Below are 19,804 nucleotides of genomic sequence, written 5' to 3' on the forward strand. Positions count from 1 at the left end.
CTCTGTCTGGGTGAAGTGCTTTTTCTGTAACTACTTTTGGCTGATTGGCTGGAACCCTTGAAGGTACTAAGTGGTTGTATAATGGAACATTACTGGTCAAAGCAGCTATATCACAGCAAGCCACTTGCTTCCTCAAGTCAAAACTTTCGAGTAAGTGTCCTATTGAGGTTGCACTGAACTGCACCTTTTGCTACAGTCAGGCAGTAGTAACATGCAGTGACAGCTTGCATATGGACACTACAGAGCTTAAGGAGGAGCGGACAGATAACAAAGGGGTCATTGAAGTGTGAAAAGTAATGCATGATCAGAGTGGAACACTGTCAAAATCAGAATTTTTTACATTGCTGTCCAGTTGGCTGATTTTGCCAGATTACATTAAAGCAGGCTTCATAAGACTAAAAGTCAGACCATACTTCCCCAACCCCATGAGGTGTTTCACATACCATAAACTCAGGCAAACCACTGTGGGGTATAAAAATCAAGCTATGTATGGTAAGAGTGCTATGGCTGACATTGTTGAAGGAGCTATTTGTACCTCCTCTGAACCCTTGTGTCATATGTCAATTGTTCAGGTTCACATACAGCTTGGAGCAGAGAGTGTACAATGTACTGTACTGTATGCTGGAATGAAGAAAGTGTACAAATATCTTCAACAACCAGCCTCTACAGTTTTGTTTCGTGCACCTCTCAAAAATAAACCTGAAAAAGTGTTTCCACATAGACGTCACAATGGTTTCTGATAGAAAAAACTGGTCTTGCAAATGCACCTTGGAGAAAGAAATTTGAAAGAAACTGTTGCCATCTCATCACAAATACCAGTCATAAGCAACACTTCAGCCCATGCCATAAGCATCACACTGGAAGGCAACTGCAGAAGAACAGTTTGCCTTGGCCTAAAGATGTTACCAACTCTGAAAGAGAAGACTAAGATGAAGCATACTGTCAGGAAGGCTCAATCAAAGCAAGATGACCGTAAGAGAAAAACACCCAGATGACAATATGACTGTTTACTTTGAGAATTGCGTAAATGATCTCACCGGGCCTCTCCATTGTACCATTTGTGAAATGGCTTCTTCTACACACAGGAGAGAAAGGGGAAGACCTAAACCTGCCTTATAAATAAATGCAATTTTGTCCTAGGTTCAGGAGTGTGAGACAGTGGCTGGTCAATGAAATCTAATTGTAATATACCAACAGCCATTATATTAATATATTGTTTTATTAGGCAACCAATTTTGATTTTTCAATCACATCACCTTCAGACCTGTCACATGAATGACACCAAGCACCACTCGTGCATGTATAAGATAAGGCACCAGCATTTGTATCTAGTTCCATAGATATCTGAACTACTTGAGCATGTGTGCTCTTTACACACGTGGCAGCAACTCCTACTCACTCCTGTCACATGTGTGAAGAGCACACATACTCATGAAGTTCAGATATCTAAGAAACCAAGAGTATTGGTGCCACGTGTAAAACATATACAAATGATACCTGGTGTCATTCATGCAGCAGGCCTGAAGATGATGTGATTGGAACATTGAAACTGGTTGCCCAATAAAACAATATCAATATAATGGCTGTTGATATATGTAATCTCCCCCTTCCTTTCTTAATTCCAGTTATTGTTCACAATAAGCAAAGTATTTTATGAAATATTTGAGAGGAGTGAAGATTACAATAAACTTTCTAGTTTATATAGCTTTTTGTGTAGAGTTGGCTCCAGTTCTTCTTGTCTAGGTGTCTGATTGTTGAAGCTGAAATTCCCACATTTTAGGTCCTCATGGTTGAATTTATCTAAATAAATCTGAAGATAGTTTTTTCAAGAATTTTTGTTGTTATGTTAATATATTTTGTCACATTTTAGTATATCGTACAGCCTTTTGAATTTCACATTAACAAAACTGAAATTACATTGTTCACCCAAAATACAAAAATACATCTGATCACATCAGGGACGTGTTTACTACTACTTCACTCTGCTGTAATAACCATAATCCAAAGGGTTTACAATTTTTCTCAACAAATGAATATCTATTAATTTTGATTATTATTTCATAAATGAATCCAAAAATAAATGTAATAAACAGTACTAGATTGCATAATTAGTAATAGAAATTCTAAGTGTGCCAAATAATTCGTAATTTCAAATTTAAAAAAAAAAAATACTAATTTTAACTGTACATTGAGAGCTAGTACTTATCAACTGTAACATCAAAAATAAAGTAATTCCGTTTCATAAATTTTAGCTTGAAGTATAACATGTTGTGTATAAAATTATATGAAAGTTTTGAGAAAAGCAGCTGAGATAATATTGACCTGATCAAAATTCGAAAAATAATATTGGCATCAACAACTACTGTTGAGGAACAGTAATGATAGAGGGGGATGTCCCGTTACAATATCCCCCTCACATAATATGGAAACAATGTATTTACAATATTTTGTGACCTTCTATAAAGTTTGCCAAACAGTGAACAAAATCATGACAGAAAATAGAATACAGTTGTATAGAAGTATCTGATACATAACATATCACAGAAAATCTACGAAAAATATCTACTATACAAGTCATAATCTATACATATATATGAGGACATGGCATTCAGATTTTCGGATTTGTGGAACATTCTGTCTCAGGACAGTTGATACAAAGCCAAAACTACAATATTACAACACTAAACTTTAGAAATAAGTGCAGAGGCAGTGTAAATTACTAGAATTACAAATTGCAAGTTTACATCTATAAAGTCACACCTTCAAAATCATCAAAAGAGAAGAAAAAATATTTAGAGTGTAAGTGTAGGGTGAGTGAGCCAATTCAAAACACTCACAATGATGGCTACAGACCAGAAGAATAAACTCAATCAGAAGTAGGAGTGTAGCACAAAATCAATCAGCCACATAGACCAGAATATTTATAGATATGTTGACTCATGAAGGGAGAAAGTAATTAAAAACATTAGGGCCTATGCTTAAGATGTGGGGACTGAGCCATGAACCAAACCACACTGGGTACACACTAGCAGAAATGTTTTGTCACAACAAAATGAATAAAGTTCATAATCATATATCAGTAAGTTCAATCATATGTAACGAATAATAGACAGGGTGTATACAACCCGGGACAACCAGGAGATCCGGGAAAAACCCAGGAATTTTTTCATCCGGGAGAAAACCGGGAAAAACCCGGGAATTTTTTAATATTCCGGGAATTTTTCGTTGTTTCAGTTTTCAGTTAAATTTTTGTAATTTTGACTGCTAAGAACTGATCCTCTAACAAAGGATATTACTGTATCCTGCTACTGCAGGGTAATACTGCAGCATTAAAACATGAACGAGAGAAAAAAACGGAAATAAAACTTCAGTTGCAAAGGAAATGCATCATATAAAATAACACAGTGCACATACAAGCATCTGCCAACAGCGAAATGTGCCAAAGGCTTTAGGAAGACTATGCAATGCTTCATAACAACAAATTGCCTCCATTGAGCCTGACGTCACAACTGTTTACATTAGATTCATTTAAGCAGTTACGAACGGGCTCATGCACGTGCGCAGTTGAGTCGCATATGAGTAATACCGTCTTCCGCTTCTGGCTAAATAAGTGTGGCTGTTGGCTGTGTAAGCAGCAGTAGCAGCAATCAGCCACATGGTACCCGGAAAAATTTTACTGGCATGCCCAAGATGCCAGATTCACACGAGCGCAGCAGGCCCGGATCTAGTGGGGGGGGGGGGGGGGGGGCAAACCGAGGTATCTGAACTGGGCGGCAGTTTTGGGGGGGGGAGGGGGCAAATTCATATTCTTGAGAGAAAAAAAAAACCTTGTTTCACAAAGCACCTAGCGTCCAGCACACGTCGGTCTATCGCTTATTCGTATGATTTTGAAACGCACTTCTGCTGGTTTTTGAACATTTTTTTTTTTTTTTTTTAACACGGTCTAAGTTGATTTTTGAATGAATTAGAAGCTGATTTTTGAATGTTTGCATAGTGTACGTGGTGTCTCTGCGCATCTAGAAATGAACTTTCCTGCAGACAAAACGGTACGGGCCTATAGGAGCTGAGCGGAACAAAGCCTAACTGGTGAATGCCAACTGCTGCTTGTTTAGCATTGCAAATGTTTACCGTTGTTATAATTACCAACGAAATCCATAGATTCAGACTACCAGAGTGGAAATAAACAACTAACAGGAATAACAGGCAAGGCAGATTAGTATTATCTTCATGGTGTATCCAAGAAAGTGAAATTCTGACAAAAAATTTTTTGGCCAGATCACTACATGAGACAGGGCCAGTTGTAGTCCCCGGCTGGCAGCCGCTTAAGTTCCATTCTGGGAGTAGCGCGGAAAACGCATTGTACGAACACGTAATAAGGCCTAACCGGAGAGTAATTGCTGGATAACTGAACCGGTGGTTGTGGCAGGTTTAGTAAAGTTAACTGGAGAATGAGTTTTGACAGTAGTAGGAATAGTTACAGAATTAGTGATGACATGATTGTTTGTTAGAACAAAGAAGGAGAAGAAACTGGGACGTCACACAAATTATGGCAGAATATGACGATTCCAAATTTATACAAAAATTTCGTTCTACTACTTTTCGGTCTCATGCATGAGAAACTGGAGCGTATGAATGAATGTGAAACTATTTCCTAACATAAAGCTTTTTCATTGTAGTAGGCCAAATAGGTATTTCATATTGGCACTTCATGAATTATATTGTCGTACTATAAAAATGATCATTATTGCCAAAACAGACTCGCTCATGTTGTGTGTGGTACAATTGTTGTAATATTAGAAAGGCCTATTTTGTTTTATCTAGCACACAGTGACAAAATAGACGTAATCAGATTGAGTAACCACACCAGTCTTGGGTACTATTTGTATTAACAGCTTTATCAGTAATAGACAACGACATTTCGTTTTTTCATGTAGCAAAACATTTGACGAACTTCGATGAAGTAATAGTTCTTTTGCAAAAAGGAAAGCACGCCATGTAAACCTGTAGCAAGATTAGGGAGAAAAATTTGCTTGGACTTGAGGATTGAAGAAATGTGTACTGTCTTGCTTGTCTCCTATCTTTACTGGTTTTTCTGCATCCTATGTTTAATTTTATGTCACACAAAACAGCAAGTTATTAGCTAACAGGCAATAGTGTGCAGATTTTCTGATGAGTTCTTGTTCTCCCAGTTACAAGTAATCCCATTAATTTACTTTACTTATGACAGCGAACCGAGTGTTCTGTACTGACAAGTTACAGAGTAACTGCAATATATGACCTGAAGATGGGCAGCTAGCCCGAAACCGGTAATTGAAAATAAAGAATAGCGATCGAAGATTGAAACGCCATATTTTATTTAACATCACTTGTTACAGAAGCAACACAAAATGCATTACAATTTTTCTTGAAAAATGAATTTCTGTTAAGTTCATTTACTATTTCATAAATGAACCCAGAAATAAATGTAGTAAACAGTACCAAATTGTGTAAATAGTAATAGAAATTTTAAGTGTGCCAAATAATTCATAATTTCGAATGTTTGTAAAAAAAATAATTTTAACTGTGCATTGAGAGCTAGTACTTATTGATTGTAACATTGAAAATAAAGTAATTCCTTTTCAAAATTTTAGCTTAAAGTATAACATATTGTGTATAAAATTATATGGAAGTTTTCAGAAAAGCAGCTGAGATAATATTGACCTGTCCAAAATTCAAAAAAATAATAATGATATTGACAACTGCTATTGAGGAAAAGTAATGCTAGAATTATTACATTTTGCTTTATGGATGGCTCCTGTGCTCCAGTGGAAAATGAACGGGCTCAGAACAAGTGGAGGAACCAAAGCTGTTGGCGTGGGGGAGATCCCTGTGTGTGTGTGTGTGTGTGTGTGTGTGTGTGTGTGTGTGTGTGTCTACAGGAAAACACATTTTAAACATACTGACGTCCCTGTGCTTGAGTGATCAGCCTCCATCGAACAGATGACCTCAGTCAGGACAGGACTAAAGGTGGGCTGTCTGTCTTTGTGAATGACACTTACCACTCTGCTTCTGTTCTTCTTGGGAAAGCTATTCAGGCAGTTGCTATCACACTGCACATTTCATTTGAAGTTATACTGTGTAATGTGTATCTGCCATCTAATGAAGTTTCAAATACAGAGGCTCTTTCTGACCTGATTTCACAACCATTCTTGGTTGTAGGAGATTTTAATGCACATAATGTGCTGTGAGGGTGAGGCAGGGGTTGAATTCTTGAAATCCTCCTTGTGTCAGAAGAATTTTGCCTTCTTATTTCTGTTAATAGCACACATCAGCCTGCTATGGGGTCAATCTCCACCACAGCCCATATAGATGCTGCTCAGTGGGAAGTGCTTGATGACTTGCATTCGACTGACCACATCCCTGTCTTGTTACACCTCTCAGATAGAGCTGATCCTGAAAGAAATCCACCACAGTGGATACTTAGCAGAGCAGACTGGATGCTACAGAAACAGCTAGCTATTTTTGAACACCAATACAGCATCCAAGACTGAGTGCATCACATTACCAGCATATTCCACCATGCCGCTGATGCATTTATCACAAAGTCCTCAGGCCAGTTTCAGAGGTAACACATCCCATGGTGGAACATCAAGTGTGTCTCCTTAATTAGGGCTAGACAGATGGCTTTGCAATACTTCAAATGCCACCCATCTGCTATCAACCTTGCAGCCTTTTCATTTACAAGGGAAAAAGCATGAAGGACAGTCAAAAAGAGCAAGAAGAGGCTATGAAGAGCATTCCTGGGCTTAATAAATCATTCCACTAGTTCTACAAAGGTATGGGACACCATAAAGAGGATATTTGCTGAATGTGTGTGAGCACCTATAAATACTGTACTGAAGCTAGGATGTCTCCAGTCTGTATCTGGAAACAGCACAGACAGAGTACTTCAGTTTGATCACTGCCACCAAAAACCAGGATCTAGCTTTCTGCCACTTTCAGGAATCAATGGAGAGGAGTGGTTGGAATTTCCATTCCAACAAAATCGAGGACTACAGCTGTCCCTTTCCTATGTGAAAACTTAGGAGTTTGCACCAGGTTCAAATCCCCTACAGCATATTACAGTACCCGACACAGGATTAAAAGTATATTTTTAATAAATTCGGTTAACTGGTAATAATCCTGAATCATGGAAGAAGACAATTTACTACCCCTTCTGAAACCAGGAAAGGATCTCACATTGCCCAATAGTTACATAAGTGTGACCCTCACAAGCTGTGTAGGAAAGACACTAGAACACACGGTCAACCAGAATCTGACTTAGGTCCCAGAATCATGGGAATTACTTAGTTGACATACGTGGAGGTATCGTTCTACTCTTGACAACCTCATCCTGCTGGAGGTGGAAATATAACTTATCTTCCCTACCCAGACAGCACCTCATATATATTTTTTTTAACTTGAGAGTGCCTACAACACTACTTGGAAACATCACGTCCTAGGACAGCTTCACAAATGTGACTTCAGTGAATGACCACCAATATTCATTCGGTCCTTCCTTTCCACCTTATGTCTTGTGTATCGTGTCGGTGTTACTCTTTCTGAGCAGTTTGAACAAGAAAATGGTGTCCTTCAGTGATCTGTTTTAAGTGTGAGTCTGTTTGCTATTGCCATAAATATTATTATGTCAGTGGTTGAGTCTTCCATCTGATATTCATTGTTTGTGGATGACTTTGCCATATTCTGCTCTTCATTCAACACTGCAATTAGATCTCATCAGCAGCAGTTAATGATAAGGTGCTTGGAGGAATGAGCAGATAGCACAGGTTTTAAATTTTCCTCAGAGAAATGTGACTTAACTGAAATATATTGAGATTGAGATAAGACCATCAAACATTTTAAATAGTTTTTTTTTTTTTATCCTTTTGAAACCCTCGTACGTGGACTAAATTTCAGTCAAACATAAACTGAATGTTGTGGTTTCAGAATATATGAATATTTAAGAATTACTGACCAATTTGGATTTCAGTTAAGTCATTGTTTTGGAGAATGAGTTGGCTGTTCTTGTTGCCCTCTTAATCTGCCTATTCTTAAAATGAGGGATAGTGTTCTCGATTTTAAAAGTTTGGTAAAGTTTCTTTGTCTCACATTTGATTGAAAGCTGACATGGTTGCCATATCTGAAGAATAAAAGGCTACAGGTCTAAAACCATTGAATTATTTTGAAATGCGTGAGCCAAGGATGATGGGAAGCAGACCAAACATGTCTGCTCCAGTATTACGAGGTGTTTGCGCGAGGGCATACAGAACCAATCTGATTCTCAGCCTCTTGTGTTGAGGCTGGTGAGCCACTGTTCATCTTCCAGTGGCAGAATGCTTCTGATGCACTATATATGTGGCCTACTATCAACCCTACAGCCACCAGCATTCCATACCATTGTTTGCCCTCTAATGGACCGATTATTCAGAAACAGACCACGAGCAATGGTGCCATTTGGGATTCGTGTGCGGCAGGATCTAGCAGCTCTTAATGTGGACCATGTTTCTGTACTACGAGGTTGGAGTTGTTCAATTCCTTGGTTAATAAAGATTCCCAGAGTTCTTTTTGATATGTCAGCATACAAAAGGAATTATACCCCAGGCTATGTTTTTAAATCAGTGTTTTACAGAATTTTATCTGGGCACTGTGAATGTATTCTGGTTTGCACTGTTGGGTCTAAGACAGGGAATTCCACTGTCTGTGTTGTGTCATTTCCAAAATATGTTCTCAAGGCTTCCTTGCTCATGCAATCACTGTGTATGACAATTATATACATGCTTTTTTGTGGTGTGGGGGATTGTAGCAGATCCAGTGTTATCATGCTACCAAATTCCTCAACTGCAACAACTCCCTAAGTGCCCTTCAGGCTACTTGTCACACGTACCCAGCAAAAATGTATATGCAGTTGATCAGTAGTATACTTTTTCACTTACAAAGGCAGTAGAAGGAGGTATCATTCTGCTGACTGCCAGGGCAAGAGGGAATTCAGGGTAATGAAGCAGCAGATGTAGCAGCTAAGAATACGTGTGTGGAAAATACAATTTCTGAGCATGCTGCCCATGTCTGTGCAGTTACTTCACCTGAGGCATAGGATCCTGCGTCTGTGGGAGTAGTAGTAGTTAGGGTTGGGGAACAACATGCTGCGGTCAGTGAAACAAACAACATCTGTGGTGTTCCTCTTTCTGGCCAATGCAGTGAGAGGACGTACAGTTAACAGTCCTCCAGATAGGACAATGTCCTCTGATGTACGGATTTCTCCTCCAGCAGGAGGCAGAATATGCTAGCTTTTGGCTTGTGGTGTGTAGGTGTCTGTACATCACATTTTAACAGTGTGTGCTGTGTATCAGTCTATAAGCGCTGCATCCAGCTTACCAGCAGACCTGCCATCTATTTTAGGAGATGATGAATTGAATGTTGTTGGTGTTTGATGTCTGAACTTCACAGTAGTTTATTATATAAATGTAGTCACCAAGTGGTGGCAGGAGAAGATACACACAAAAAGGTTTAACTTATGCAAGCTTTTGGAGCCTGAGTCTCCTCCTTCCGACATAATAGCTGAAGGGGAAGGAAGAAGGGTGAAAGGAAAGAACTGGAGAGATTTAGGAAAAGGGATACAGTTCAGAAAAGTCACCCAGAATCCCAGATCATGGGAGTCTTACCAGACGGGATTAGAAGGAAAGCCTGATTTTTGGGGACTGTACCAGATGAGATTTGAAAACCTGAGAGCTTAAAGGTGGAAGACAGGGTAATACACAAGACAGAGATTACTGCCAAAACATTGTGCATGAGTTCATAAGAGTGAAAAGGAAAGTGCATTGTATGTGACAGCGGTGGGAGGGGGAATGGCTAAAAATAGATGGGTCAGAGAATGAAAGAAGTGGAAAGCTAAAACAGAGTGAAGAAAGGAGTAGTTACTGTGAAGAAATGCTGAGACTGGAGGAATTAATGTAAATTTAGGCCATGTGGGTGGTGAGAACCAAGAATATGTTGTAACACTAGTTCCCACCTGTGGAAGGAATTTGGAGAAACTTGTGTCTGGGGGAAGAATCCAGATAGTGTGTGTGGTGAGATGAGATGGGCACCGGGGTTATGACTGTCATGTTGCAGAGCATACTCTGCAACAGTATATTGGTATGACCAGTATACATCCTCTGTCTATGCCCTTTCATCCTAACTCATACTTGTATGATAGTCATGCTGATTTAAAAAGCTGAACAGTGTTTACATTACAGCTGGTTTATGATGTGTCGTTTCACAGGTGGCTCTCCCTTTGATAGTATATGTTTTGCTAGTTATAGAGCTGGTATGGATGGTGGTAGGAGGGTGCATAGGTCAAGTCTTGCAGTGGGGATGGTCACAGTTGTAGGAGCCATAGGGTACTGTGATGGTTGTAGAAAGAGCATAGGGCACCCCTCAAACTTATATCTACCTTAGATGATTAACACCTACAACCCATAGTACAAAGACTTCTTCCTGTATTAAAGATACCAACCATTTCCTAGATCATCTGAAATCCGTGCCTGTTCATTTCCCTCCATAAACCTTTCTTGTCACCATTGATGCCATCGCCCTCTGTACCAACATCCCCCACATTCATGCTCTGTCTGCTGCTAAACATTTCCTCAGTCAGTGCTCACTGATTCCAAGCCTAAGACATCCTTCATGTTCACCATAATCAACTTTACATTTGCCAACAATTACTTCATCTTTGAGGGGCAGACATACAAATGGATCAGGGGTATGGCTGTGGGAACCAGGATGCAACAACTGCAACAACTCCCTAAGTGCCCTTCAGGTTGTTTGTCACACGTACCCAACAAAAAAGTATATGCAGTTGATCAGTGGTATACTTTTTCACTTACAGAGGCAGTAGAAGGAGGTATCATTCTGCTGATTACCAGGGCAAGAGGGAATTCAGGGTAATGAAGCAGCAGATGTAGCAGCTAAGTTGCTCCTACCCCTGTGACCATCCCCACTGCAAGCCTTGCTCTATGCATCCTCCTACCACCACCTATACCAGCCCTATAGCTGTCAAAACATATACCATCAAAGGGAGAGCCACCTGTGAAATGACACGTCATATAGCAGCTGTGCCAAACTTTTCATGGGTCGCTTGGAGGGGGATTTCTTGGGATCGATAAGCTTTCAGCCCCTAGTTTGGTTTAGATACATTGGTGACATCTTTGCCATATGGATTCAGGGTGAGGTTGACCTGTTAAAATTCCAGGAATCTCTAAATACATTCTCCCTATTAAATTCCACATGGTTCTATTCCAAATTCCATGCCGCTTTTCTTGGTGTTGACCTCATCCTCACCGAAGGCCAGCTACACACTTCAGTCCACATTAAACCTACTAACAAACAACAGTACTTACGTTTTGACAGTTGCCATCCTTTCCATGTCAAACATTCCCTCCCATATGGCCTTTGCATTTGAGACAAACTTATTTGTTCAGATGCAGACTCTTTACAGCAATACGCCACCATTTTCACCTCAGTCTTCACTGAACATAATTACCCCACCAGCCCAGTTCAAAAGCACATTTCCCAGGCCATCACATCCAATCCTAGTACTGCTGATCCCTTCAAAAAGAACTTCAGGAGACACTTCTTGACACTCAGTATTATCATGCTTTTGCCTCTATTAATCAGCTACTTCAACAAGGCCATGACTTCTTAAAATTATGCCTGAAATGAGATCCTTTGCGTCTTGAGGTTTTGCCCATCACACCTAGAATAGCTTTATGTCACCCTGCCAATCTCCGCAATATCCTTGTCAGACCCCATGATCCTTCTGTACCCATCTCCCTACCCAGTTGCTCCTACCCCTGTGACCATCCCCACTGCAAGCCTTGGCCTATGCACCCTCCTACCACCACCTATACCAGCCCTATAGCTGTCAAAACAAATACCATCAAAGGGAGACCCACCTGTGAAATGACACGTCATATAGCAGCTGTTATGTAAACACTTAAAAGCCTTTTACATCGACATGACTACCACTCAGGTGTCAGGCAGGATGAATGGGCATAGGCAGAGGGTGTATACCAGCAATACAAATATCATGCTGTAGAACATGCTGCACAACATGACGGTCATGACCTCGGTGCCTGTTTCACTGCACACACCATCTGGATTCTTTCCACAGACACCTGTTTCTCTTAACTCTGCAGGTGGGATCTAGCACTACAACATGCCATTGGTTCTTGCTATACACCTGGCCTTAATTTACATTAATTCCTTCGGTCTCAGCATTTCTTCACAGTAACTACTCCTGTCTTCACTCTATTTTAGTATTCTACATCTTTCATTGTCGACCTGTCTAGTTTTCCCTGTCCCCCCTCCCACCTCCGTTACATACAATGCTCTTAGCTTTTCACTCTTATTAACTTGTGCAAGATGTTTTAGCAGTAATCTCTGTCTTGGGAAGTACCCTGTCTTCCATCTTTAAGATCTCAGGTTTTCAAATATCATCTGGTGCAGTTCCTAACAATCAGTCTTTCCTTTTCATCCTGTCTGGTAAGTCTCCTCTGACCCAGGATTCTGGGTGACTTATCTGAACTGTATCCTTTTTCCTAAACCTCTCAAGTCCTTTTCTTTCTCTCCTCTTCTGCCAGAAGAGGGAGCCACTGGCTCTAAAAGCTTGCATAAGTTAAACATTTTTGTGCATGTTCTCCTGCTGCTGCTTGGTGAGTATTTTTTTTTTTTTTTTACCTATCCAATCACATTATATTGTCAAAAATTATTTCAGTAGTTTATTAGGTAGACAGTTTTAATGTTTTTCCAAGGAGATTGCTTCACCTTGTATTTTCCCATTTATTAACTGGGCATAGTTCCCTGTTACATTATGTTAGCTTCTCTGTTGTTACTGTCTGTATATTTTAATCATAAACTGACTTTGGTCTGCTACCTGAAAGTGTGACTGTGAGGCAAGAGAGAGTGTAACAGGGTGGCTGAGTATTACATTTTATAATTTACCTTTTGGTGCATACTTTTCACTGCATACACCATATTTGTCTCTAATTAGTAGGGTAAGGGAGCTGATGATCTCACCGTTCCTTTCTCAGGGCCATACAACACTTTGGTTTTTCCTCTACACATTTCTCCTCTACATATTCCTGCTTTGCCAGTTTGCACTTTCTGCCATTCTAACTTTTTTAGGTGTCTGTTTTCAGTTGCCACATTTTTTATATTTACTTGTTTATCTATTAAATTCAGTGTATCTTCTGGGCCTCATCTTTTTGCATGTTTGATTATCTGTTGCCTTCACTGTTTCATCCCTCAAACCTACCCATTTGTCATCTATTCTATTCTTTTCCCTGGTTTCAGCTAATTTTTGCCTAATGCCCCCCTTTAAAATGCTCACTCTTCTGGCTCTTTCAGCTTACTAAAGTTCCTCTCTTTCTTTTGATTCCTTACCTTTCTACGATTTTTCTTAATTTTATGTCACACAAAACAGCAAGTTATTAGCTAACAGGCAATAGTGTGCAGATTTTCTGAAGAGTTCTTGTTCTCCCAGTTACAAGTAATCCCATTAATTTACTTTACTTATGACAGCGATCTATGCAAAATTTGAACTTCTGTCTTCCCTTCACCAGCTGAAGAAATGCAAAATTAGTCAGTCAGTCAACATTACCGATTTCCATGCTTTTACATGCCTGTGCTACAACATAAATTTATTATATATAATTTCATTTGAACCTGCTTTTTTGTGTGGTAATCTTGAAGTAAATGATATGTTCATTGAATAATGAAAGTACATGTCTTTCAGAGGGCCTGCTGGAGTTCGAGCTCAAGCCATGGATACTTCAGGGCAGCTTGTTGATGACTTTGTCTTTGACACTGGAGCAGTAGGGGAGTTTGGTGAACGTATTCTCCATTGCCGGAATGCTCCTTCACCTGGAGCTACATCAAGTCTAGCCATTGCCATGATGATAGCAGACAAAGCCAAAGCTGTTTTTGATCTGTGATGACCACTGGGCAGCATTTCCTGTAGTACTGTCTTTTTAAGCCTGCACAAATGGTTATTTGTTAATATTATTGTATGCAAATATTTTTATATTTATATGTTGAAGACTACAATATTTATTCATCTGACTGTGTTACATTTGTTGCAACTGTGCTGTTGATTGGTTAAGCATTATTAACGAGTATGTACTTCGTACCTACAGTGCCTCTCTCATGAACTTATTTGTTGACTGCTTTATGTTTTACATATTGAGACATATGCATTTAATCACATGTATATTCAAAGTATTTTGATATTAAAAATTTGTTCTTGAGTGTTATGTTATCCTACAGCGCTAATAACTAGATAGTCTACACAGTAATTATACTAAAGCAAATATCCTTGTTTAAAATTTGTAGTTATGCGTTTTTGGATGAACATTATTCTTGTTGCTGCAGGTCCCAGGCACTGTGTCAGATAGAGTCACTGAAACTTCAAAAAATTTCATGATAAATCAAAGTTTGCAGGTGCCAATCTACAGCCCCTAGTGCTGGCACTTGGATACAGCACATGATTAAATTTGGCCATTGGATAGACCATCAAATTTTAATATGCACATGGTCACCTCCTTATTCCTCCCATTACATCACACTCTGTATTTGATACAATTGTAGAATACTCAGCGCACATCCCATGCCTTGCCATTGTATTATACCATTCCCTAACTTAAATTATCAATTGCAAAAATGCAAACACTTTCTCTGCCCTAACTACATGTGGTGTCAACAGTGCTTTATTTTTTATCATTGCTCCCAGTCCCAAATAGTGTAAGAACTTTGACCGATGTTGAGATTTTCCAAACTCTGAAAGACTTCAAGAATACTGTGTCATATGAAGCCCATGTTGTCCTTCGCAGAACCCAGGAAAGGTCAGACACATGTGAAAGGATGAAAAGCGCATTTACCTTCATATTTTTTAAGGATACTACCAATACAGGATAAAATAGTGCTGCTGTAGGGAAAGGATTAGTCTCTTCAAATCATTTGTTTGTTAAAGGTGATCTCCATATTTCACTCGCTCCGCTTGAGTTGCTTACATGATCAGGATTCAGGGTATCTGTTGTGACAAAAAATTGACCGTAAGTAACTGATCTCTACTCATAAATGTTACGGATGTGAAATAGCTCAGGTTCTGTGTATGAGTATCATCAATACTTTGTTGAAATGAGATTGATGATGAGAGCTTGTTGCCTGAAGAAGCAAACAAGTGTATGTGCAGTTTGAATAAATGCTATAATTGAAACATTCATCTTGTTTTCCACACTTAGAGGATAAAAGTTGTGGGATAGTGATATAGATACAGATGGCGGTAGTATTGTGTACACAAGATATAAAAGGGTAGTGCATTGATGGAGCTGTTAGTTGTACTCAGGCGATTCATGCGAAAAGGTTTGAATTTTGATTATGGCCGCACAGTGGAAATTAAAAGACTCTGAATGTGGAATGGTAGTTGGAGCTCAATGCATGGGACATGGCATTTTGGAAATTGTTAGGAAATTTAATATTCCGTGATCCACACTCTCAAGTGTGTGCTGAGAATACCACGTTGCAGGTGTTACCTCTCACCATGCTCAACACTGTGGTCAGCAGCTTTCACTTAATGACCAAGATCAGTGGCGTTTGCATAGAGTTGCCAGGGCTAACAGACAAGCAGCACTATGTGAAATAACTACAGAAATAAATGTGGGACATATGACAAATGTATCCACTAGACAGTGCGCCAATATTTGGCATTAATAAGCTGTGGCAGAAGATGACCAACGCAAGTACCTTTGCTGAGAGCACAACATAACCTGCAGCGCCTGTCCTGGGGTCGTGACTATATTGTTTGGCCTGTAGATGACTGGAAAACCATGGTGTGGTCAGACGAGTCCAAATTTCAGTTGGCAAGAGCTGATGGTAGCATTGTGGACGTCTGGTTCCCAGACAACAATGGGATTTTTATGGATGACAGTGCGTCACATCAGCAGGCAACAACTGGTCACGATTGCTTTGAAGAACATTCTGGGCAATTCAAGCAAGTGGTTTGGCCGCACAGATTGTCCAGTATGAATTCCATTGAAGATTTGTGGGACTCAATTGAGAGGACAGTTTATGCACAAAACCGTGCAACTGTTTCGCAATTATGGACAAATATAGAGGCAGCATGGCTCAATATTTCTGCAGGGGACTTCCAGTGACTTGTTGAGTCCATGCCACATCTAGTTGGTGCACTACAGCGGACAGATGGCGGTCTGGCACAGTATTAGGCTGTATCCCATGACTCATCACCTCAATGTAAGTAAAAATGCATCCAGAAAGGCCTGAGTTGCACATAAAGGTCTACTATGCTAGGAAAACTTCTGATAATGAGGTATTCAGAGGTACCATGGAACTTGTAAATAGATGCATTCGCAATTTCTGCTGATTGTTGGAATATTGTGGAAGCAAGACAACTTCAAAGCTATGTACGGTTCATTTTTTTTCCTTTCAATATGAGTAACTAACTGCAAATTAAATGTATTGTTGGTTTATGTGGTAAAATTTCATGTGAAACATTTGTTCCTTGTTCACCAATTATATATTAGGGAATGGTTGCCAACTAACTTGTCATATACCAATCACATATAGATGCAGAGTACATAAATTAATAAAAGAAACACCCATTACACTTATTTCTCTGCTGCCAAACATGCTTTTCTTTTATTCATATTTTACTTGATGCATTTTGGGAAATGATTCCCATTTTCAAGTGGTTTTTCTCTTTGTACTATGTCATCTTTAAGTAAAAATGGCATAGCACAAAGAGAGAACACACTTGAAAATGGAAATCATTTTCCGAAAAAGTGTCGTGTAAAATATGAATAAAAGAAAACCATGACTATTAGACGAAAAGTTATTTATAAACAAACCCATTCTTTTCAAAGTTACAGGCTTTCACAAAACCATTTATAATGGACAAAATCAAAAAGTCATTTTATATGCAACAAGGACCAGCCCCTATTTAAACAGATACGTTCTAACAGACTGTCTGTATCATATGTGGTAACAATATATTGATAATAATAATGATAGTAATAATTGTGGTGTCACCGCCAGACACCACACTTGCTAGGTGGTAGCCTTTAAATCAGCCGCGGTCCGTTAGTATACGTCGGACCCGCGTGTCACCACTATCAGTGATTGCAGACCGAGCGCCGCCACACGACAGGTCTAGTAGAGACTTCCTAGCACTCGCCCCAGTTGGACAGCCGACTTTGCTAGCGATGGTTCACTGACAAATTACGCTCTCATTTGCCGAGACGATAGTTAGCATAGCCTTCAGCTACGTCATTTGCTACGACCCAGCAAGGCGTCATTACCAGTTACTATTGATGCTTTAAAACATGTACCTTCAAGAGCAATGTTCACCAATTATGGATTAAAGTTAAGTATTCCAGCAGCTTCGTACGTTTTTTGCTAGTCTAATTTCCGTGACCTGTTTCAGACCTCACGCCAGCCTGCGTGAGCTAAAACGCGTGCCTTTCGGCTTCCTCTCATAGTGGGTTGGCTCTCTTGTCAATCCACAACAATAATAATAATAATAATTTTTTTACTCAACATCAGATGATGCATTGATTATTTTTCTGAATTTGTCAGTTCATACCATTTATTAACTGGTCTTTGTCATTCACCATCCATGGCTGGACAGACTGTGTCAAAGTTACAATCAAGTGATTTACAATATAATGAATTACAGAATAACATCTAAACTTTATACAGGTAATGTATATAGATATGTCGTGTTCACTGTGTCCATTCGCTTTCTTCACAGTCAAAAGAATTCTTGGTCCGAGTATAGTGGGCATTGTTTAGGGGCTTCAGCAATTTGTTTCTTGACGTTGCCCAGCAGCAGGGTCTGCAATTCAACAGGTAGTTTGTTGAACATCCTCACAGCAATCACCGGAAAACTGTCTCTTGTTTTGGACAGTCGGCACATTGGTAAAATTATGTCTTCTTTGCTGTGAGTGTTATGTTTATTGATTTGTTATGCCTCTTGCTGTAGGTGTCTAGGTTTTCCCTTATGTGGATGAGACATGATAATACATAGTGGCTATAAACAGTCATTATTCCCAATGTTCTGAATAACAGTCTGCAGTGTCCCTGGCTGCTGCTCGATGTAATAATTCTTATTGCCTTCTTTTGCAATAGCAGCATGTCCTTGCAGCCTGCCGAATGACCCCATAGCTGTAATCCATACAAAATGTGGCTATGGAACAGAGCATAGTAGACAATCATCAGAAACTGGTCTGTAATAACTTTTTTAATCTTTAGGAGGTATATTACACAACAGAATTTCTTGCATACATTCTAACAAATAAATATGTGTATTTACTTTTTTTTTAATTTTTGCAACAAACAGTGACATGGCAAGACAGGTTTATAAGTAATTTAGTTATAGGTGAGCCTTGATTTGAAGGTAGAGAGCATTTCATGTAAGGAACTAAGAACTATTTGAGATTTGTTATTTAAGAAATGACTGAACAAAGCTGGGTGATAAGGTGTTTATATTAAATGAATCTAAACACACACAAAGCCTACTTAAAATTGCCTTTATTCTGCACAAAACAAAGATACTCACTAGATGAGCAGTGTGGATTAGCAATGAATATTCTTTTTGGTCTTGTTTTAAATTTCATGGTGGCGAGTGATGTGACTCAACTTGCTAAAGTATTGGCAAGCCTCAGTCCCACATACAGTTTGTTTCTTCAGTAAAATGCAGTTCTGTGGCTTATGAGATGAAAGTAGACCAAAAGTGTTAGTCTTGCAGATATCGTGGCTTGTATTCTGACCAGCTGTGTGTGATCTATATTGCCACAAAAGTATTTGAAACAAGCACAGGTGAAACAGAAAAGTGCGACACAAAAATTGCGTGTGTACCCAGTATGTCATTTTAGGAAGATCCGCCAAAAAAAAAAAAAAAAAAAAAGAGTAACTCAGATTCTTGCCACTGGCAGAAGCATGCAGTAAAAGGAATAATTTGTGTGAAGTGCGGAACTGTGTATCATTTTAGCACTTCAAATTAGAAGATATGGATTTGTTCATGATGTAGCAGTGGTGGCTCGCTCACAAACAAAATGAAAAATACTGTAAAGACGACGTAATTGTGGTGCTTTTAAGTAAAATATGCATGTTAAGCTGTAGATTTGATGAACTAGAGAAGAAATGCAGTTAATATGGGAAACATTTCTGCACTGAAGTGTCTATAAATGCTCGATTTTGAGACAGCTTAAATTGTAGTAGTAGTACCAGTTGTGAGAACCCACATACAGGTGTCAATGCTACAACTGTGGAAAAACGTGAAGCGAAGAATTTTGCACAAATTTGTAAACACAAGTAAGAACCTTCTCAATAATGTAAACTACAGAAACAGCTGTGTATTCTGGCAGCTATTGATGCAGTCTTCTTGCATAATGAGTTCAATGTGAATTCACGTGGCAGTGTTAAACCTGGGGCACCCATGCGTGAAGTTATCAAAAACATTGAGCGGGACAGTTTATTGTATTGATTGGGGGTGGAAACAATGATTATAGTAATGAACTGGTGACTGCAGTCTGTAACCTAAGGCAAGTTCTTCATTCTTCAAGAAAGGACATCGTAATTGTAACAGGAATACATGCAGACACATTCTCATTCCTACTTTCTATGTTAAGTTTGAAATTAAAAAGGCAAACAGATGGTCCCATATGATCTGCAAATTGTACTCAAATGCCCATTTTATTAGTGTGGACATTATGCAAAAGTATATGAATAGTAGAAT

The 19,804-nt window shown here is 39.2% G+C and overlaps 1 protein-coding gene across 1 annotated transcript in view; it reads left to right on the forward strand.

Annotated features, from left to right (window-relative positions):
• Positions 1-14,300, forward strand: part of LOC124802969 (L-2-hydroxyglutarate dehydrogenase, mitochondrial) — a 100,785-nt gene extending 86,485 nt beyond the window's left edge. The window contains exon 7 of the mRNA XM_047264060.1: positions 13,790-14,300. Within this exon, the coding sequence (XP_047120016.1) occupies positions 13,790-13,988 (199 nt within the window). The 3' untranslated portion in view covers positions 13,989-14,300. The remainder of the gene's footprint in view (positions 1-13,789) is intronic.
• The last annotated feature ends 5,504 nt before the right edge of the window (positions 14,301-19,804 follow it).

This window comes from Schistocerca piceifrons, chromosome 6, assembly GCF_021461385.2.
Source record: "Schistocerca piceifrons isolate TAMUIC-IGC-003096 chromosome 6, iqSchPice1.1, whole genome shotgun sequence".
Taxonomy (NCBI): domain Eukaryota; kingdom Metazoa; phylum Arthropoda; class Insecta; order Orthoptera; family Acrididae; genus Schistocerca; species Schistocerca piceifrons.